Source organism: Hyperolius riggenbachi, chromosome 2, assembly GCF_040937935.1.
Source record: "Hyperolius riggenbachi isolate aHypRig1 chromosome 2, aHypRig1.pri, whole genome shotgun sequence".
Classification (NCBI taxonomy): Eukaryota; Metazoa; Chordata; class Amphibia; order Anura; family Hyperoliidae; genus Hyperolius; species Hyperolius riggenbachi.
The window spans coordinates 352,605,273-352,628,635 of NC_090647.1; the positions used below are offsets into that span (position 1 = coordinate 352,605,273).

Below are 23,363 nucleotides of genomic sequence, written 5' to 3' on the forward strand. Positions count from 1 at the left end.
TATTCAGAAAGCCATTAACACAACACAGCCAGCATTTGCTGATTTATACCCCTTTTTTCCTCAGCTCCCCAACTGAGCAATACATAGGAGGCAAATCCGCTTACCAGGCTGAACAGTGAATAGTTTCTGGTATCTGATGAGGTCATCATACAATAATACAATACAATAACATTTCTATAGTGCTTTTCTCCCATAGGACTCAAAGCGCTTCGGCTCTCTCAGATTTAGTAGTTGGTAGTAGGATGAAGTATTCACACAACTAAAGTTATATTTCTACAAATGCCAAACTGAACAGGTGGGTTTTCAGTCTGGATTTAAACACGTCCAGGGATGGTGCTGTCCTTATCTGCTCGGGTGAGGAGTTCCAAAATGTAGAAGCAGCATGACACAGGGCTCTGGGACCAATAGTTTCCAAGTGGACTCTGGGTATGACTAGGTTATTGGAGCCTGTGGATCTGAGATTGCAGGGATTGCTACGCAGCTGTAACATTTCTTTCATGTATTCAGCGCCCATATTATTGAGTGATTTAAATGTCAGTAGGCCGGTCTTCTTGAATAGGACCCTCCATTTTATAGGTAGCCAGTGAAGGGAGTGCAGGACTGGCGTTATGTGGCAGTGACGGGGTTTGTTGGTTAACAGTCTGGCAGCAGTATTCTGTATCAGTTCTAGGCGGTACAAGTCCTTTTTTGGAAGGCCAGTGTAGAGAGCATTGCAGTAGTCCAGTCGGGATGTAATGAAGGCATGAATGAAGGTTGGTAGATCTTCTGGGGGGATGAGGTGCTTAATTTTTTGCAATGTACTTCAGGTGAAAATAGGATGATTTCACCACAGCAGAGATGTGAGTTCTGAAGTTTAAATCCCCATCAATTATAACTCCCAGGCTACGCACATGATCAGAGCTGTGTAGATCCGTGCCTCCTATTCCCAGTGGTGAAGACTGCAAGTTAAGGTGTTTTGTTGTCATGCGCTGTCCTCGGATCAGAAGGACTTCAGTTTTGTCTGCATTTAGTTTCAGCCAGTTGTCACTCATCCATTGCTGTAGTTCACCTAAACAGGCGTTTATAGTTTGAGTTGGGTCTGTCACACCAGGCTTGAAGGAAAGATATAGTTGGGTGTCATCAGCAGGGCAGTGATATGTCAGGCCATGTTTTTGGATTAGTTTTCCAAGCGGTAACATGTAAATTGTGAAAAGCAGTGGAGAAAGGATTGAGCCCTGGGGCACCCCATACTTAAGTGGTACAGGTGTGAACAGGAAGGGCCCGATGGACACTTTTTGGTTTCTGCCACTCAAGAAGGCTTGGAACCACTGAAGAACTATGCCATCAATGCCACGGTATTCCTGTAGCCTGCTTATCAAGATGTCATGGTGAACTGTATTAAAGGCTGCAGAAAGGTCTAGCAGTATGAGAATCGAGCACTCTCCTCTGTCTCTTGCCATGAGCAAGTGGTTGCATATTTAGATGAGGACAGTTTCAGTGCTGTGATGTTTCCTGAAGCCAGACTGGAATGGGTCAGAACCGTTGTTTGCATGATTTTGGCTTCTAGCTGGAGGTATACAGCTTCTTCAATTAGCTTACCTAGAAAGGGAAGGTTAGAGACAGGTCTGTAGCTGGTCATTGCATCTGGGTCCAGAGAGGGTTTTTTGAGGAGAGGCCTGATGAATGCTTCCTTCAGTAAAGCAGGAAATATTCCTGATTGTAAGGAAAAGTTTACAATTTGAGGAATACCGGTACAAACAGGTCGGGGCAGTTCAACATGAACTGTGTTGGGCCAGGATCCAGGTCACAGGTAGTTTGGCGGAGGTGAAGGAGGATGCTTGATGTGACTTCTTCATCAATTTCTTTGAAGTTTGACCAAGGTGTTACGTTGTCCCTGCTAATGGTCTTTGGCGCTATATTAGGCTCAGATGCTGTAAGTTGGATGGCGGACCTTATAGCGGAGGCTTTGTCTGAGAAGAAATGTGCAAATTGGTCACAGAGATCCTTTGAAGACTGGATATTATGTTTTTGACATACCGGGGTGCAGAGTTCATTATGCTCTACTCCATATAATTAAGCTTTCTTGTAAAATGGTGTAGTAATGATAGTTACTGATTATTTCAGGTGACTATTTAGCAGTGACTACAGGATGGGCACATTATATCTCTATCTGCCAAGCATCCTCTTCTGTTCTATGGAAAGGGATGGAGAAACAGAAGCCACTCCCCTGAAGGAACTACAATAGTATAATAATAGTGGCTGGTTGATAGGGGGTGTGTAACGGATTATTAAAGGATACCTGAGTTGTAATAAAAGAGTGTCCTTCTACTTACCTGGGGCTTCTTTCAGCCCCCTGTAGTCTTTAGGTCCCTTGCTGCCCTCCCGGGCTCCTTTGTTAATCCACTGTGTGGCCCTTAGCCAAGACGCACATGCACTGTCCCTGTTGCACACTCTTGATTGCAATCCCATGTCTGGGAGTGATCTGCGCATTCATGGTTCATTAAGACTTGTAACCACCTATGCACAGAACTCTCCCTGCCTCAGGAGCGAGGTCAAGGTACCGTGATGCCAGATCAGCACATGCGTAGAAGTGCGTGACTTTGTTATGTCGTAAACTTTACTGGGCAACACAGTGGATCAAGAAAGAGGACCGGGAGGACAGCAAGGGACCTACAAGGCTACAGGGGCTGGAAGAAGCCCCTGGTAAGTAAAAGAACACTCTTTCATTACAACTTTGGTTGTCTTTTAATGATGTAATCAACAACCTCAAGGGACACTTTTAACTGCGGTTAGATTTTCACTCTATACATGCAATGTCCTCTAGGAAAGAGGTGGCTAGCTTTCCATCCGCCCTCCTGTCCAGAGGCGAGCGGCACTATATGGCAGCCCCCTCATGAGGGGGCAGGGAGTGAACTGGTATCTCTGGATGAGATCGGAGATGTATGGGGGAGGTATGCGGAATTAATTTGTGTACTAGGAAGAGTAGTTTAAATGTAATTCTGAGGGGAACAGGGAGCCAGTGAGTGAAGGGACTTGTGAAGAGGGGCAGCTGAAGAGGAGCGGTGGGAGAAGTGAATGAGTCTGGCAGCTGTGTTCAAAACAGATTGCATGGGTCTGAGTCTGGTCTTGGAAAGTCAAGAGGGCATTGCAGTTGTCCAGACGGGAGATGACCAGAGCATGGACTAGGAGTTTGGTGGTGGGGTTTGGTAAATGTGACATATGGCGATATTACAGAGATGGAGACATTCTGGAATGGGGGGAGAAGGAGAGTGCTGAGTCAAGGGGGACTCCTCTATCACTAATCTTCATATAACATACCATCAACAGTCAATAGGAATTATACAAAGGTGACATATCCTGTCCTCTACGTGCATCTTGCCTGTGCCTGTGTTCTGTACGCAAAAGGTGCAAAGGCAGATTTTTGTGCTCTAAGATGAATGAGTGGCCAGTCTTTAAACCTAATGCATATATGCAAGCAGTTAAACAATTGTTCATTTTGCAAGACGTTATTAGATCTGAGTCTGTTGCATATTGGAACCATTATTCTGACAGCAGTGAGCAGCACTGCAGAGCAAAATGACAACCAGAAACAGGACAAATATTCTGAGGGAGCCTGCAGCCATTCTAACATACTGTACACTGATGAGAGATTGAAAACATGAGGTAGAAAATCTACAGGCCACAAGTGAAAAAAACAGAGGGCGAGTCCATATTATCTCCCTTTATATCTGTCAACTTATTAAGCATATTTTTGACACTGTTTTGATTCAAGTGAAGCAAGAGTCCAAAGGTCTCATATGTTCACTCCCATTATAAAGAAAAGTGTACTTTATTGTATTTAGAAAGCGCCAACATATTACGCAGCGCTGAACTGTACTGTACTTGGAACTGAACTGTACTTGGGTATATGCTAAATCAAATTGCCTGAACCAGCAGTGTAATGATAATATATCACTGATTTCCTTACTGGCAGAATGCCTTGGCTGTTTGTTGTTTACGTGTTTATCTTCTTCACCCACAATGTACACTGCAAACCATGGCAGCTTTATCTGCATTCTGCTGGTCTAGTTCACTCTCTCCCTGGTTTCTGCACATCTTACTCTGCTGCCTTCCCATGGTTGTGTGTGACAGGATTATTTTTGTATGGTCTGTTTCACAGGGACATTTTTCAAATAGTATCATATAGAGACCTTGCATGTATATAGATGTAGTGTCAGCCTCTCTGCATTAGTGGTGCAGCCATTTTTGCCAGAACCTCTTCACTTCTTTGTTTTATATTTATATATGCTGCAACAATATAGCAATGCATATATGATAACAGGGGAGGAGGTCCCCACTTTTATCATACATGCATTGCTGTTTCGTCGCAACATAATATAAATCTATATTTGTATATACTGTATGGTAAGTTTTCTATGTAAGTAGTGTCAGGGTCACACACCTGCGCCAATCTGACAGCCGATACAGTCTGAGTCACAAAATGAGATCTGAATTCTCAGTTAAATGACCAGCACAGGACCCAGGCTAGTAGCCTTTTTGAAGGGAATGAATCTACATTTATATTATGTTATACTTTAACTAGTAACTACTAACTTTAACTAGTAAAAGTTAAGAAACGGGCACTAGGCCCCAACACCCCCCTTCCCCGCAACAGACGCATGGACTTGTCCCTCGTGTGCGCACAGATATGTGTGCCCCCCTCCCGGAAGAAGTCTATGCAAACAGGGATATACTAGTTGCTTGGCAATTGGAAAATATGGTATTTCCCTCAATGCAATACATTTCACAGACTGCAAGCTGTCAGATCTGGGAGCACGGACACAGGAGGACGCAGGGACAGGGGTTTTATGATAATGGATTTACATATTTTACAGTTTTAATAAAAAAGTAAGCAGATAATAAAGCACCCAGTAAGCCATAAAAAATGATTTTTTTGGTCACAAAAACTTTATTCCACTGCCTCATAAAATAGTTTTTAAAAAATCTCTCCCCTTAGTTTGCAAACAAAATCAGGTCAGACAGTATTCAGTTAAACATTCATATAGTCACAAGCTGCTGTACATTGCCCAGACAGGCAGCCAATGACCTAAAATAGATCTGCCACAAGATGGTTCCAATTGCACATATGCTGTTAAACAAGCACAAGATAATGATGAGCCAGATGTTAGTAAGCTGCGCCAGTCATGTTAGTAATTAATTCAACTCATCTCAACTGCTATTTTTACAGCGGTTACACAAAATAAATTCACCATGGATGAATTAAAAATGTATGATTCATTCTTGTGTATTGGTTACAATATTTCATATTCAAAATGTGCAGATTTTGGTTAATATTTAAGGTAGCATGATTTATAGATCTTTGGCTGCACACCCTCACAGGCACCTTAGGATCTAATGCACATTGCCTGGCTGTCCTGCTGATCCACTGCCTCTAATACTCTATAGACCCTGAGCAAGCATGCATATCAGATGTCTCTGACTGAAGTCTGACTGGATTAGCTACATGCTTGTTTCAGGTATGAAATTCAGACACTACTGACCAGCAGTGGCGTAGCTAAGGAGCTGTGGGCCCCAATTCAAGTTTTACATTGGGGCCCCCTAAACACTCTATACATAATTGATACGGCACACCAAAACCTGCCAATGGCAACTACAGTGTCAGAGGTGCAAGAAGGGGATGGGGAGCAGTTTGTTAGTGATTACCACTATTCAAAGTATCTATAGAAGTGATTATTATGAGCACAGGACCAATAGAATGCTAATACTGCAGCTGAGGGAGGGCCCCTTGGGGCCCCTCTGGCCCAAGGGCCCCGATGCAGTTGCAACCTCTGCACCCCCTAATGCTACGCTCCCTGCTGACCAGAAAGATGAGCACGACTGCCAGGCAACTGGTATTGTTTAAAGTGGACCTGAACTCCGAACTGCCTCTCTCCTCTAAAAGATAAGACGCAGCTTAATAACCTTTAAAGAAAAAAAAAGAGTAACAGCTGATACAAATCCTGCAATAAATCTGCAGTTTGTTTACTTTTGCTTTAATGGAAGCAGATATAGGGTTAACCTTCTGTGTTACCTGCTCTGCTGAAGCAGCCAGCTGACACAGCTGAGAGATCAAATTACACTCATAATTAGTCATTGACTAGGTGGAATTAGACAGGCTAAACTCTCTAAATACATACAAGGTACATTTATCTATGCTTTGCTTTTGTCCTGTGCAAAAGTTCAAGTCCACTTTAAAAAGAAATAAATATGGCAGCTTCCATATGTCTCTCACCTCAGGTTTTTTTGGGGGCTTCCACTTAGTGCTCAGAGTTGCACCATTTTTGCTTCTTCATTGTGCCCTGTCTGATCAGCCTCAATTATCCTACTCCTGTGAGAGTTGAGAGCTTTGCCTCTTCCTATATATGTGGTTGGTTATTACACAGGTATAGATTGGGCTTCCAGCTACAGAGCAGTGTATACATCACCCCACTAGGTTCCACCTACCTCATTGTGGGCTGGTGAGTGTGAAACCTTTAGGCTTGAAGCACACTTTGCACAATTATGAAAATACACATTCATTTTTTGCAAAGTGTGCTCCCAAAAATAGAGATCGAGGAGGTGCACAGGAGCTAGGCAAATGGCATCATATCATTCTCATCATGGGCTTCTTCTAAAATTACCATGTATGCCGTGCCTATTATTGCATGGGGAAGCACGGTGGCTCTCGCCTTGCAGTGCTGGGTATCTGGTTCAAATCCCAGCCAGGACACTATCTGCAAGGAGTTTGTATGTTCTCCCCGTGTCTGTGTGGGTTTCCTTCGGAGACTCTGGTTTCCTCCCACATCCCTAAAACATACAGATACGTTAATTGCCCCCCCCCCCCTAAATTGGCCCTAGACTACTATACATACTCTAAATGATATATACATGGCCACATGACAATGGTAGGGATTAGATTGTGAGCTCCTTTGAGGGACAGTGACAAGCTAATATATATACTGTACAGCGCTGCGTAAGATGTCGGCGCTATATAAGTACTAAATAATAATAATGGAAATGATCAGAATTTGCAGTCTCAGCATTACATTTAGCTGACGCACACACAAAAAAAGAAGAGTGAAACCAAGTTTTGGCATGGATGCTAGTACTGTGTGTAACAGGCGTTCCACCGTCTGGATATGATTTTCCAGTACTTACTGGAGAACACCGTACAGTGTAATAAACAAAACCTTTGAGATAGTTGATGTTAGTCATGAAGTGTGCCTTTATAAAAATACAACAATGGCCTTTGTAGTCATACCCATATCCTGGATGCCAGGCACCTTGAAGCAGACTTGTCACTGGGTTAAGATACTTAACCTAATGGCAGAGCTAAATACAGTGAAAAGAGTGTGTGTGGTACAGTGAACTTTACCATTCTGATGAGTGCATGGACTGCATTGCATAGATGGCATCTGAGTTCCATTTCTCTTATTACTCAGCAAGATGACACACACTACTGACTTCAGTGGAATGATTACAGTGGAATTAACACAGGCATGGAACGCTAGTGCTGTCAGAGCTTCAGTGCATGCATCGTCTGTAGCAGTATACAAATTACAGACAACTGCTGGGCCCTATAGGGTATCCTGGAGAGGCTGTAAACGGAGGCTGTATGGACCACAGCAGATCCTGCGCGGATATGCCATAAAAACACAATTGTGCGTCGGTGACCGTGTTAAACCAGCCTAAAGGGTTGCCAACTGCCCCTGGCCCAATAGTAAGGAATGTTTAGTAGAAATGCTTGGCAAGTTGATGATAAACTATAGCTGAAGAGTTAGCAGGTCCTTTGACTGCTAGTTCTGGTGGCAGATGTACATAATGTGTGTGTCTGGAGTGCAAGTGGCAGAGATTATGCTGCCCATTTAAAAAAAGTCATTTTTTTGCTAGTTAATGGATCATTAGTTGTGACCACTGTTTGTCAAAAAACACATCAGTATGCACTCCATTGACTTGCTTCGCAGATGCCTACAGCTAATTAAAGTGATAATTTGCAGCAACATGTTGGACAGAGTGTTTGAGATACACTTAGCCTTCTATTGTACACTATAACGTTCTCCACTTTTAAATGCCAAATGGTATCTTACTATCCATTAACTGTTATCTGGCTGATTGTCACCATATAAAATATGGTGACTGTAGCTTTTGGCACTGAATGTTCACTTATCTTGGCAATCATGCTGAAAAGTGACTTTTTTCCATCTAATTGCTGCTTTTTTTATGCATATACGGTAAGTGTGATCAGGTGACTCGAGCAGGAGACAGGAAAGTTTCATGAACAGTGCAATGATCGCAGTTGAGATAATTACTTGAATAGTGAGGAGGTATGTTGGAGAACAACACAGAGTGGTTAGTTGGTGAGAGTGAGCAGTTGAACTTGGTTCTCTGGATTACTGATAGCTTGTGGAAGAGAGGTAGATGAGCTGAGAGCTGCCATTTTGTTTTTAGCCACAGAATATGATGTAGTGCTGAAGATGGGACGTGAGGGTTTGCATACACATTTTCGTAGCATTGTGTGTGTGGAAGGGATAACTTGGATTCATTTTGGAGTGGATAAACAGGTAATGTAAGCTTAGAATAAGATCAACGTTTTCCCCAGGCAACCAGCTTGAGGCTATCCACTTTATAGTAGTCATAGGCTGTCAGTGTTCTTCCAAGAATTTATTTTCCAGCCAGGCAGCATGAAAAAATAGCTGGGTGGGGGTGGCATGAAAAAGTAGCCGGGTGGGTCAAAATGACAGAATGCAGGGCAGGCACTTCTCTGCTTGCAGCAGAGGAGGAGGTAAGTCGATGACAGCCGGGTGCTCACCAAAACTAGCCGGGTGTAGCACCCGGCTAAAAGAGCCTGGAGAGAACACTGGGCTGGGACTCATAAATTATGGTGGAAAGATGACAACTTCTATTTTATTCCTGTTAAAGTGAACCTGTGTGTAACTAATTATGGAGGGAGAATCAGCTTTGAGTCATGAATTGTGCCAGCCACTTCCTCCTTCACTGTTCCCATTGGCTAACTTGAATACAGTGAGGTACATACATTTAATGCAGCAGTGTAAATGGACCAGGAGATGAGACTAAGCTGTTCCCATTGGCTTACTTGAATGCAGTGAGGTACATACATTCAAGGCAGCAGTGTAAATGGACCAGGAGATGAGATGCAATATATTCAAGTATCATGTACAGTACAGTGTTCATAAGAGATACCAAAATTCACTTTGCTTCATGCTTTACTTTCTTATTTTGCATTTCCTTTATGAATGTGACTATACATGTGTTAATACACTATTACAGCAATTCTATTATGTACAGGAAAATGCAATGTTGCAACCCGGTATGTGAGGAAATTGTCTTATTTGTGTGCAGATACATTGTTAAATTGGTTCTTGTTGCTCTATAGGATTTTTCTTCTCCAAGGTTACAGTGTTCTATTTTCTTTTCCCTCTTTAGGATCTGTTTTCCAGTGCAAATAAACCACCTACCTAGGGAGACTCTTCTGACATTTACATTGTATGCAGTGTCTGTCCCCCCTCCCGGAAGCTCTTCTGAAGCCAACAAGCAGAAACGCAATCCTCAGCCTCTGGGCTGGGTGACGACTCCTCTCTTCAACTTCAGGCAGTACGTTACTTTTATATATCTTCTATTGGTAGATGCATCCAAAACATTCTCTAGTCAAATAATAAGTAGGCTTCTGAACTTTAGTTTGAGCAATGAAACACCATTTTGGTAACTCATCAAGTATGAAAAATAAAACTGAAAAATAAAAACAATGATTACGGTATTTCAGACAACCGGCATATCCAAAGAAAAATAATACACAAATGGGGATACCGAGAGCCCAATATAGTGTAGTATTTACTAGTAATTGATGTATATTAACCTCACAAACCAGGGTTACCTCATAGGCAACCACTGTACATGCAGGTGAGGAGATTAGACCTGTCCCCACTCAGGATTAAGAAGTCGCTCTCTGTAGATAGAAAGGAAAGGGGGTATATCAACCCTCCACCAGGGGTGGACACAAGTAAAATAAGAAAAATATGGTAGCTTCAGCTGGGAAACTGTTTGTGTTGTTCATGGCTCCTATTGAGCCATTTCTTACAGTCTGATTAATGAGAGAGGTACTGAGGCAGGCATAAGTACAATCATTAAAGAGGAACTATAGTGAAAATAACATAATGAATAAAATGTCTTATTGTTGACTATTCATTTATAGATCATTTAGTCAGTGTTTGCCCATTGTAAAATCTTCCCTCTCTCTGTTTTACATTCTGAAATGTATCACTGGTGGTGACTTTAGTTCTGCCAAGTGATCTGTACGGAAAGTTCTATGCACAGACGGGGAAATTGCTTGCTTGGCAGTAGTATTGATCAGAGATATGCAAATACTTCTGAGTTTATGCAAATTTATGTACATTGTGTAACGATTGGTGTCAGCAACCAGAGAGAGAATCTGATTCTTGGCGATCTGCAGTATCCTCAAGAATACAGATATACCTGATTATTGGGGATCTGCAGAATCGCCAATAATCAAATATGTCTATCCTCTAGACACCTGAGTGATGTGAGTGTTTGGTATAACAGTACAACTCTGAGCATAGACCACCAGGGACCCCGGTGGCCTGAGTGACTTGAGGAATACTCCCCTGACTGTGGGGAATATTCCTGTAGCCTGAGGACTCCCTAGAAGAGGGACCCAGGCTGGGTTGCAGGGAGCCCTGCTGCTAATATGAACAGGCTTGCCCTAACTAGATGTGAGGGCCTATTCTCTATGCCCTGGAACCGGGCTAAGGTATAACATAGAACTGACACAGTATCCTAGTCTTGGGTGTGAGGTCCGTAGTCACAACACCCTGGAACTGGTCTAAAGCATAACATAGAACTGACACAGTATCCTAGTCTTGGGTGTGAGGTCTGTAGTCACAACACCCTGGAACTGGTCTAAAGCATAACATAGAACTGACACAGTATCCTAGTCTTGGGTGTGAGGTCCGTAGTCACAACACCCTGGAACTGGTCTAAAGCATAACATAGAATAACAATACAAGTAATCTGGCTCAGTGTGAATTCCCAGGTCCTCCTGGTTCTAACACACTGTAGGATCTGACTAAGGTCTGAGTGCTTCCACATAAGTGTTCGCAATGGCAGACAACCAGCAACTGACAAGCAAGCTATATATATATAGTTGCAGGACTCTGCCGCCCCGCCCGAGCCACTCAGCCAATCAGGAGTCCAGCAGGAATCAGCTGATCATCCTGATCAGCTGATCCATCTCCTGCTGGCATAAAGGTCTGACTTCTGGCTCGCGCGCATAGTTCTCCATCCAGGTGCACTAACAGACCCAGCCACACCAGACGCACGCTGCTGCGTGCAAACCGCCGCATTGGACGTGGAAACAGCCGCCTTGCTGCCAGTACATGCGGCGGTCTTTCCGCAATCTATCATATTATCAGACGCATGCTGCTGCATACAAACCGCCGCGCTGGACGCGGAGCCAGCCGCCTTGCTATCAGTACATAGCTGAGGAGTGGACTCCGGACACTCTCCACCAGGTCTTTGGTCTTTTACCATCACAGGGAGGGAGGAAGGGGAATCCATGTGCACTGCTGGCTTCAACAGAGACACATGGACTGATCTTACACCTCCCATACTGGCTGAAAGATCGACAGCATAGATGGCAAAATTAACTCTCCTGATCACTGGGAATGGTCCTATGAATGTAGGACCCAGTTTGGTTGATAATAGCTTTAGGGCCCCATGCCGAGAGGATACGTACACCATGTCCCCTGGAGAAAACTCCCACTCTACAGACTTTCTCTTACTAGTCTGATTTTTCAGAGTCCGGGGTTTTCTTGACACTGGTAAATATTGTAATGTACCCGGTGAAGTCTGACGAGATGTTTTACCCCCTAGAATGTCTCGCTGGCAAGGGCCCAGACTAGGCATCCAGTCCTCCACCGACTCCGCAGGTGCCCTAACCACCCTTCGAGGTAGGCCGGTCTCAGGCTTGGCATCTTTAACTACAGCTTCTGCTTTAACCTGCACTGCCACTCCTCCAACCTGTATCTTGGTAGCACGAACTGCCACTCTGCCCAAACAATGCTGATGGCAATAGGCTCACCATTCCAGCAGCTGACCTGAAGCCCAGTCAAACTGTGGGGAGTGGAGTTGCAACCAGGGCATACCAAGAATAATGGTGGAGGTTGCCATGGGCATAACCAGGAACTGTAATCTCTCTTCATGTGACGCCCCTAAACAACATGACAACAAGGGGGTTTGAAAAAGAGATTGACCACTCTGCAGCAGCGAGTCATCCACTGCAGTGACCAGAACCTGTCGGTTAAGTGGGGACAAAGGTATCCCCAATTTTTTAACAAAATTGTAATCAATGAGGTTTACCGCAGAACCGGAGTCCACAATGGCTTCTGCGGAACTAGTCTGACCCTCCCATGTAATAGAGCAGGGAAGGAGCAGATGATCATTGTTTAAAGGGAGCGACTGCTCGCCTATGGTGTTGACCAACCCCAGACGGCAACATTCTCCTGGCCCCTTATCACCATCTAGATTACGTTTTCTTGGCCCTCTGTGACTCTTTCTCCTGACTCAACCCTGAATACCCTGTTTGCATCGGCTCGTCTGCGGGTGATGGAGATCGAGAAGAGTCGTGTAAGACAGACCTTCTAGCATTCCTACCATGAACCTGTCTCTGGTAGCGCAAACGGCGGTCTATCTGCACGGCCAACGAAATTGCCTCGTCTACAGACTTGGGCTCAGGATGTCCAATCATCACATCATAAATTTCATCCGACAACCCTGCCAAAAAACAATCCAAGAGTGCAACTGGCCCCCATCTCGCAGATACTGCCCATTTCCTGAACTCAGCTGCGTAATTTTCAACCGAATCCTTGCCCTGCTGCAACATCTTGAGCTTCTGCTCAACAGTCGAGGCAATGTCCGGATCATCATAAATTATAGCCATAGCTTTAAAAAAATTCCTCAACTGATGCTAGGGCCTCATTCCCTGCCTGAAGACCATATGCCCAGGTCTGGGAATCTCCTGACAACAGAGTCTTAATAAACGTAATTCTCTGTGTCTCAGTTCCCGAAGAATTAGGTCTCAACTCAAAGTATGATAACACTCTATTTCTAAAGTTCTGGAAGTCAGATCTGTGACCAGAAAACCTTTCAGGTACAGGCATACGTATGTCTGTGCTAGGAGGAAATCGCACTGAGTTTATAGCTGATTGAAGTTCCTGAATAGCGCCAAATAGCTGGCTGATCTGGGTCTGTTGGTTCAAAACTGTCCCCGAAAGATTGTTTACCGCGGCGGTCAGAACTTCAACATGTCTATACAGTGCGTCCATTTGGGTTGGGTCTGCCATTCTGTAACAATTGGTGTCAGCAACCAGAGAAAGAATCTTATTCTTGGCGATCTGCAGTATCCCCAAGAATACAGATATACCTGATTATTGGGGATCTGCAGAATCGCCAATAATCAAATATGTCTAACCTCTAGACACCGGTGGCCTGATTGACTTGAGGAATACTCCCCTGACTGTGGGGAATATTCCTGTAGCCTGAGGACTCCCTAGAAGAGGGACCCAGGCTGGGTTGCAGGGAGCCCTGCTGCTAATATGAACAGGCTTGCCCTAACTAGATGTGAGGGCCTATTCTCTATGCCCTGGAACCGGGCTAAGGTATAACATAGAACTGACACAGTATCCTAGTCTTGGGTGTGAGGTCCGTAGTCACAACACCCTGGAACTGGTCTAAAGCATAACATAGAACTGACACAGTATCCTAGTCTTGGGTGTGAGGTCCGTAGTCACAACACCCTGGAACTGGTCTAAAGCATAACATAGAACTGACACAGTATCCTAGTCTTGGGTGTGAGGTCCGTAGTCACAACACCCTGGAACTGGTCTAAAGCATAACATAGAACTGACACAGTATCCTAGTCTTGGGTGTGAGGTCCGTAGTCACAACACCCTGGAACTGGTCTAAAACATAACATAGAATAACAATACAAGTAATCTGGCTCAGTGTGAATTCCCAGGTCATCCTGGTTCTAACACACTGTAGGATCTGACTAAGGTCTGAGTGCTTCCACATAAGTGTTCGCAATGGCAGACAACCAGCAACTGACAAGCAAGCTATATATATAGTTGCAGGACTCTGCCGCTCCGCCCGAGCCACTCAGCCAATCAGGAGTCCAGCAGGAATCAGCTGATCATCCTGATCAGCTGATCCATCTCCTGCTGGCATAAAGGTCTGACTTCTGGCTCGCGTGCGTAGTTCTCCATCCAGGTGCACTAACAGACCCAACCACACCAGAGGCACGCTGCTGCGTGCAAACCGCCGCATTGGACGTGGAAAAAGCCGCCTTGCTGCCAGTACATGCGGCGGTCTTTCCGCAATCTATCATATTATCAGACGCATGCTGCTGCGTACAAACCGCCGCGCTGGACGCGGAGCCAGCCGCCTTGCTATCAGTACACGCGGCGGCGTTTTCTCACACATTGGTATGCAAATATATGCAGCTTGAAAATGGACCAATCAATGTAAACCTGGTTGGCTGACTTGATTGGTCAATTTTCAAGCTGGATATGTTTGCATAAAAATTTACATAAATTTGCATAAACTATACTATAAGTATTTGTATACCATTGATCATCCTTACTTGGCAGTAACTTATTTTCCACAATGCAACGTGTTTCACAGACAGCAAATTGTCAGGACCTTGGTCATGACATCACACTGTGGGAGGGCTTTCACCACAATATCAGCCACACAGACCCTAATTTTCAAGAAAAGGTAAAGATTTCTTATGAGAAAGAGGCTATTTGCTACTCATTGTAATGAAGTTTAATCTTTGGTTAAAGTGGCTGAATTTATGAATTTTACTTAGAATGCCATGATAAAATAGCAATGCATGATGATGCTGAATGGATGGAGGTCACACCAAGTATTCATTTGATTTTCTTTTTCTGTTTATGCACTTTGTGGATTGTTGTTTTATATTTGCAGCATTTTTGTTAAAGCATGCCTAAAACTTCATATTCACAGCATCACACGCTCAACCCGAAACACTGAGGGGGCTATTTTATCTATTAGTCCAGCTAAATAGATATTAGGACTGAAATGATAATAGCATAGGAATGGAGAAGGGGGAGACACAGACAACTAGCACTATTTTGAATGAGGTCACTGAGGTGACTGAACTCTGTCTGGTTTTAGCCACATGCTTTTCAGGCAGGTGGGTGTTCCAGATAATACTGCAGCCACAGAGATTGTTGATCTCAATGCTGGGCAGCTGGTATTGGAAAAAAAAGGAAATAAATATGGCAGCCTCCATATTATACCTCTCAGTTCAGGTGTCCTTTAACAGTACTGTTAAGCAAACCTATGTTGAAAAATAATAGAGGCAAAATCTCCATCCAAAAAGTGCTAGTTTCACAACAATCAGACTTATCAGTTTACTTGTTCTGTAATGTATGTAACGTATGTTGTACATAGGGCTGGGCAATCATTTTAACATGTGTGGATTCAGTGTGTGAAGAGTGGGTGGTGGTACAAGGTTTTGGCTACACAGTTGTTGATCATTCCTTAACTTGGCTACAGAAGAGTTTTTCTTAAGAAATTTTGTTTATTCACACGCTAATGGCTTAATTCTAACCAATCAAACTGCCTAACAACCCACTTTCCTAATGAAAATCCCCTTTCTGATTTCTAACCTTCCGTTTTGTAACAAAAATCTCTTTACTAATTCATAACCAGAAGCCCCGCCCTTTAACAAAAATCCCATTCCTGATGAAAACCTCTACCCTAACCTTGCATTTCTTTGTTTAACCCTAACCTTCTTCATTTTAGCATTAGTGCCTGTCACCTTATCCACCAGCCCTCCCCTGTAATCTTTTCAAATGAATGTTTCCTATCTGCTTCTTGAACATCAGGCCCCAAACCTCTACCATATTGGCTAACACAGTGATGTAGCCGCGATCTGCGACTCTATCCTGTGTTGAATCCAGCTGCTCCCACTCCTCTTGCCATCAGATACCTTTAACTTACTGACTTGAAACAAGCATGCAGCCAATAGAGATGGTTACTGAGATGTAAATAATTAGACTTGCATTCAAATTAAATGTTAATTGTGTGCAGCTTTCAACTAAAGGTGCCAATACATTGGTAGATGATGCAGCAGATTTTTATAATCTGATAGATCCTTCTCTGATCGAATCTGTTCAGTGAGTGATAGATTTCTGCCATACATCGGAATACAGATTTCCAATGAATGATTTGCTGAAATCTGTGGAGCCGCCTCTGCCTGCTGGGCCCCCTGATCTCCCCCATCTGTGTGTACTCCCTGGGTTGTGCAGGTGTTACAGGCTCACCTGTCTGCCGATGCACCTCCTCATGTGTTCAGGGTCCTTCTTCACTGCCATCGGGGTGCCTGTACCCTGTCAACCTTCTGCATGTACTGATGTTAGTTCTAAACTCAGGCGACAACCGTTACCTGTTAAGGCAGAAAAACTTGACTGGACACCCGGCAGACAGGGGACCCTGCAACACTCTGCACAGCCCGGGACACACATTTTACATGGGGGGAGACTGGCTGAGGGTCCGTACGGTCCATCGGTCATGGGAAGATAGAAAGCCACTACCGCCATGCACCAGCCGAGCCCTTGCCGTTGAGATCTTTCCAGAATGCCGGATCAATTATCGAAACTACTACTGGGCTGCCAAGTTGCAGCATCAGTCTCTGCCGGATTTAATCAGTAAGATCGAATCTGCTGGATATGAGTACCGCAAATCGAGCAATGTATTTGCACCTTAAGCCAATTACATGCTTATACTGTTGATTTTGATAAGCCCAATTCCAAGCTGCATACAATTCACATTAAAATTGCATACAAGTCAGAATTATTTGTGGCTCATTAACCATCTATGGTCATCTGCATACCTGTTTTGGGTTAGTGACTGAAGGTACTTAAGCCAGAGGATCTGCACAACAGCTTCCTCGGTGGCGTATTTCAGAAAGGCAGACTGCCTTCTCTCTCACTACCGGTTTGTTTTGTGGCAATGGTGTAACAGGTATACAGTAGCTGTGTAAGCAAATTGCTACTTCCCTAACAGTATTTAATTTACTTTTCTTTTATTATTTGCAGGCTTTTAACCTGTGGCCGTCAATTACTGGGTCTGTGGCCAGCCACAAAGCATGGCACTGCTAATTTTAGTACACCCAATGTAAATGAGCCAGACAGCATCATTCTACAGGTAAATCTAAACAATCAGTGTATACTGTACGTAAAGATACAGTGCAATCAGATGTGGTAAATGTACCTGTCCAGTCAATATGAGGTGCTTCATGCATAAACTTTATATTAGGCTTGTGCTTTTACTATTGGCCTGGTTTACAAGGGTTTCCCAGAAGGGGAGAAATTGCAGAACCTAAAGTGTACCAGAGATGGAAAACAAGAAAGATTTGATACTTGACCAGGGCTTCTTCCAGCCCCATAAGCTCGTCCGAGTCCCTCGCTGTCCTCCTGTGGTCTGCCGTGACTGAACCAGTTACCAGGGGCTGTTTGCGGCTGGACCGCAGACCGTGCGGGAGGATGGGGGTTGGGGGGGGGGGGTCTGCGTCGAGGGACTCGGATGTGCTGATGGGGCTGGAGGAAGCCCCGGGTTAGTATCAAATCTTTCTTGTTTTCCGTCTCTGGTTTCTTTTAAAGCAAGCCTGAAGCAAAAGAAAACAAGAAACTTGTGATATAATGAATTGTATGTGTAGTATGGATTATGAATAGAACATTAGTAGCAAACAAGAGTCTCATTTTTTTATTTTCTCAAATTTATTCTAATTATATTCTCAATTTTTTTATTTTGAGATATATACAGTAGCTTTTTTTTATAACATTGCATCATTCAGTCATATTTGCTTTTTACAAACCACACTCTGTATTTTAAGCTGTAAAACAGAGCAGAGCTAATGACCCTTTGAACTTTCCTGCAGTAAAACCATATCTCAAGCTGTCTCTTACTGTTTCTTGGCTGTTTAACCGGTGCCCCAATTATGTATTTTCCTCCCACCCCCCAGATGTGTGACAACTCGGAGGGGAAAGATTATTAACGCCACCCAGGAGTTTGCCTGCAGCAGGGTGAGCTGTCTTTTCGGCTACATCCTGTGCTAAAATTTGGACGCGGCCATTTCAAATGTACGCTAAAAATACTGCCAAAAATTTCCATATCCAAAGTCAAACATGCAGGTGAAAGTGCTCTGGTTTGGGGCTGGTTTAGAGCTGGGAAAGTTAGTAGCTTGTACCATGTGATCAGTAGACTGAACAAGTGTGGCCAGCAATCTGTTTTGTAGCGCAGTACTATTCCCTCTGGTTTACTTATAAGCCGTGATTTCTCTCTTGGACCTCAAAGTCTCACAAAACTATTCAACCAGTTAAGAACCTCTTTAATGCATCTTAGAACCATGACAAAGTATTTTAGGTGAATATTCCAGGAGAAAAAAATGATTAGTCCATAAGCATAGAGTACAGTATGTATTGCAGTTATAGCTGCCAGGGAAAGCTTAGTCAATGAACATGACAGTTAGCTGTATTATGTTTTTACCCAAATGTATTTACATGTAGATATAGTTGTCAGAAATAGCTAATGTACGTGTAATAAATTAGTTTAAAATAAATGAATGCATGAATGATATTGCCTATGCAGCGTGCTTCAGAAATTCTGTGGAAAGACTATTTCCCTACATTTCAATAACAATGCAATTATGTTCTTATTTTGTTCTAAGATACCTATCATTTTTAAGGCTTTAGCTGTATTTTAGCTTTGTAAGCTGTATCGTCTATACAAATACTCATTAATGCCTTTCTCACCTTTCTCACAAATTTCTGTTCACAGATTGACTTCCCCACTTCTGCTTTTGATGTGAAATTTTCAAAACCAGAAAGTAAAACCTTCAGTCCCAAATACGAGCTAGTTAGTTTACCTGATAAAGACAGGAATGAGCTGCGAGAGGCAATGCAAAAGGAGTCTTTATACAGGTAGGTACTTTGTGGAATCTCATCTTCATTTCCTTCATTCTTCATATCCTTAAAATGTCCCTCCTTTTGTTTGCTGTTATCACCCCCAGCTCATGGGCAACCAGGTCAGCTCGGTTTCAAAAACAAGATACTAGAGACAGTTTAGAAAGGCCTATCTACAAGTTTAGTGTGTTTAGCAAGGGCCACTCAGGTTATTATAATTACATAGTAACTATGTAATAATAATAACCTGAGTTTGCCTTGCTAAACACACTACTATTATTATGGATTTATATAGTGCTGACACAGCACTTTGAAGAATACATGGTTTTGTCACTAACTGTCTCTTAGGGGGGGGGGGGGTCACAATTGAATCCCTATCATAGTCCTAGTCTGATGTTCCACCATAGTCTAAAGGTACGTGCACACCTTCGATAAGTATTTCCCATAAAGATTGTTCTTGATCCTTTGAGCGACACTATGGGCCTGATTCACAAAGCGGTGATAACTCAGTTATCACACCTAAAAGACTTTAGGCATGATAACCTTTGCACCACACTGGTGAAAAGCCAGTTTAAGTGTGATAAGTTTAGGTGTGATAAGTTTAGGTGTGATAAGTTTAGGTGTGATAAGTTTAGGCATGCTAAGTTTAGATAAGTGTAGATAGCGTGCAAAGTCCCGCACGCAAAGCAGCACCATTAAACTCTATGCAAAGTGCACCAGACTTTGCTAGCGCAAAACTTTTGATCAGCTGTGCACTGCGGTGCTAACACAGTTGGTGCTTAAACTTATCATGCCTACACACCTAAACTTATCACACCTAAACTTATCATGCCTAAACTGAGTTTAGGCGTGATAAAGGGCTTTTCACCAGGGTGCTAACTGTTAGCACCGCTTTGTGAATCAGGCCCTATGAGTAATAAGCGCTGTACAGACAGTCAATAGAGTATAGCTGAGCAGCGTGAGCAGCGTGTAGTATTTCTCTGGAGAGGGAAGAAAGGGAAAATAGCACAGCGCATGATGGAGTGTCTTCGGACAATCAGGGTAAGTCTTGCTTTACACAGATGGTTACACTGTGTTACATGGCAGGCTGCATCACTCCTCTCGTTTGAACACTGTCCATTCAGATCAATGGATAGCCATTTGTATGATCGCTTAATATTGTTTGCTCAGATGCCGCATTTCTATACCGATTTTGATTATTTACCTCCACACTTTCGTGTCCCCCGGTGTGGTAAAAGAAACGCTGCAAGCTGGGAAGCACCGCCAAAAGCTAACAAATGCTTTTCTGCATTGCTCCAGAAAAGCATTGTGGAACGAGACGCTGGGCTGCTGCAGGTGGCTGGTTCAGACGCCCATCTGAACCAAGTCTTAAGAGGGAAACTATGTGCGTGGCGGTCACTGTACACTTGTATACACGCCACATTCCCTTTGGCATGTGTACATTGTCATCTCATTGTCGAGGACACATCTAAAGGTGGCCACACACGATACAATAAAATGATCCGATTTTACAGTAATTCGATAAAAACGATCGTATCTCCGAAAAAAAGCCGTCCCGTTTTCATCGATTTTAATCGATCCGGAATGCCAGATATTTTTCTTCAATCTTTCTAAAGATTGTATGGTGTGTGTTGGATTGTCAGTTTATTAATATACACATCCTAGCAATTTTGTCAAAGTTTCCAATCATTTTTATCATAATTGGGGGAAAAATTGAACATACGTGTGTGGTACATTGGTCATATTTTTTGAAATGTTACAATCAGTCAGAAAAATGTATTGCAATTCTTAAATTGAACAGATATTTAAAAAATTGTATGGTGTGTGGCCACCTTAAGAACTGAAGTCCAGCAAAGTTCTGTAACAAAATAATATATCTAAAAACGTTGATATCTTTTCTATAACTATCTGTTCTCCATGATTGTTTTTTGTAAAGTTAAAGTCTCAAGAATGGATTTTTAATTTTTTTAAATGTTCCCTTTAGAATTCTTAAATCTTAATTCAGATATTATTCAGACTGAAGCCTCATACAAAAGGTAGACTGTTCTTGGCTAAGACTCACTTCTCCCTGCTGAACTTCGCCTGATTGCCTTCCGCATCACCCAATCCCACGCAGGCCTCCAGGACTTCTCAAGAGCTGCTCAAACACTATGGAACTCCCTACCTCCGCCCATTAGTGTTTCCCCCTCCTTCAACATCTTCAAGAAGGCCCTCAAAACTCACCTTTGCACTCTGGCCTACCCCCCCCCCCCCCTCCTCCCTAGTGCTCTAAACCGCAGCTGAACTCTGGACCTCTCGTGCCCCAACCTCTCCCTCTAAATTTGTAAGCCTTTCGGGCAGGGTCCTCCTCCTTATCTCTCCTACCTGTTCATACCCCTCCATTACTGTACACCCATCCTATGGATCTGAGTGAACTCTTGAGTGATCTTGACTTGCTTAATCTCCATGCTCCCATCCAGTGACTGACTAAGCATTACCTTGTACTCCTACTCCTGTATTGTCTTATTGCTGTATGTCACCCCTAAATATTGTCTGTTACCTTAACTAATGTCCATCGCTGCGTAATATGTTGGCGCTTTATAAATACATAAATACATAAAATAAGACGTATAAGCAGTTTGTGTAGTGCAAACGGACAAAATGTGAACGTTGGGGACATAGTTGTATATCTTGTATAAATGTGTTAAGAATTCATTTAATTGGACTTGATGTTTTCATACATACATTTATATTTTGTTTCTTTGTTATATTGCAGGCTGACAGACGTGGATAAAAAACGTTTGTGGGAAATGCGTTACTACTGTTACTCCGAGATCAGCTCCCTACCCTTGGTGCTGGCCAGTGCACCTAGCTGGCAGTGGTCATGCCTGCCAGAGATTTATGCCTTACTGGACCAATGGACTCAAATGAAACATCAAGATGCCCTTAGTCTGCTTCATGCTACGTAAGTGATGGCATTAGTTCTGGCAAGCAACCATGATCTATTTTGTCAACACAACTATTAAGCCTAACGCGTATAAAGAAAAAAAAGACAATTTTGGCAAGGTCACATTTTGTTACTGTTGCAGGCAGAAGTAGCTTCTCCAGTTCAAATAAGGCAAGGGAATAAATGCTGTATTTCTGCCTTAGTGCCCACTGAATTTACATGTCAACTCTATTGTTTGTTTGTGTCGACATTCAGTCAGCAGCACTGGCTCTATTTCCGCACAAACAATAGCTTGTACATGGGTATTCAGTAGGTCGTGACATGGGAATCTCAGGGATGCTGGGAATTAGCAGGTAAGTATAATGTAATACATAATATCCAGGTAAAGAGCAACCTGACCCAAAACTGAAAAGCCTACAGTACTTTCACAAAAATACTAAACTGTTGTTTCTGCCCAGGTTATCATTTAACTTTGTACATATAGCTGAACCATGCTTGTCATAACTCAAGAAGCTCGTCATAATTGTGGTTAAAGCAAGCTTGGTAATCTGACAACTGGAGTCCATGGTTTTAAAGAATGTTTGTATGTGATAAGTATAATCAGTCTTTATCTTTTTAGTAATATTATGCAGTAAGCAGTTTAGCTATGGTAATGTCAGAGTTTATCTTTAAAAAACCCTTTACCCTACAAAAAAGTTGTTTTATACGTATTATGTGAAAGAGTAATAATAACCTAAAGGCAGTGTCATCTGTCGCAGTGAGCAGTATGCAGCAGTGACATTACATTTGTGGTTTCCTTTTATGTTATTCCTGGACAGGAATTGTATGTTGGATAAAAGATCACCACATTAAAGAGAAGCTCCAAACTCTGCTGTATATTCACCACTGCGCAAACATTACTTACATTTAAAACATAAAATGTAAATGATTTCAAAATGATGTGAATGCATTATTCACTAAATTCATAAGGCATGAAACCCCCTCGCCCTGTATTGTGTTTCATTCTGTTCTCTCTCTCTCTCTCTCTCTCTCTCTCTCTCTCTCTCTCTCTCTCTCTCTGTAACACTAATGATGAGGTGGTAGTCCTTTCAGTTTGCAGCCACCTATATATCCTGAAAATTGCCTAGAGTCAAATATTTTTTTTCCAGTCATTACATCGGTGATATGATATACTCTATAAGGCCTCTTGCACACTACATATGATTCCAATTTTTTTATACGATTCTATTTTTGATTCCGATTAAAAAATGTAGCAGCATGCAGTACTTTTTTAAATTGGAATCAAAAATCGGATTGTATAAAAACTCGCAATTGCATGTAGTGTGCAAGAGGCCTAGAATATGGGCTGCACTGTAATGCCCCTGTATTAGCTTCACAGAGCTGAACATACTATAACGGATAAACTGTTAACAAAA

The 23,363-nt window shown here is 42.9% G+C and overlaps 1 protein-coding gene across 1 annotated transcript in view; it reads left to right on the plus strand.

The window, feature by feature from the left end:
* PIK3C2B (phosphatidylinositol-4-phosphate 3-kinase catalytic subunit type 2 beta) overlaps positions 1 to 23,363 on the plus strand; it is a 274,534-nt gene that overhangs the window by 175,746 nt on the left and 75,425 nt on the right. Inside the window, exons 13-16 of the mRNA XM_068269615.1 lie at positions 9,442 to 9,609; positions 17,157 to 17,265; positions 18,898 to 19,040; positions 21,778 to 21,966. Of these exons, the coding sequence (XP_068125716.1) occupies positions 9,442 to 9,609; positions 17,157 to 17,265; positions 18,898 to 19,040; positions 21,778 to 21,966 (609 nt within the window). The remainder of the gene's footprint in view (positions 1 to 9,441; positions 9,610 to 17,156; positions 17,266 to 18,897; positions 19,041 to 21,777; positions 21,967 to 23,363) is intronic.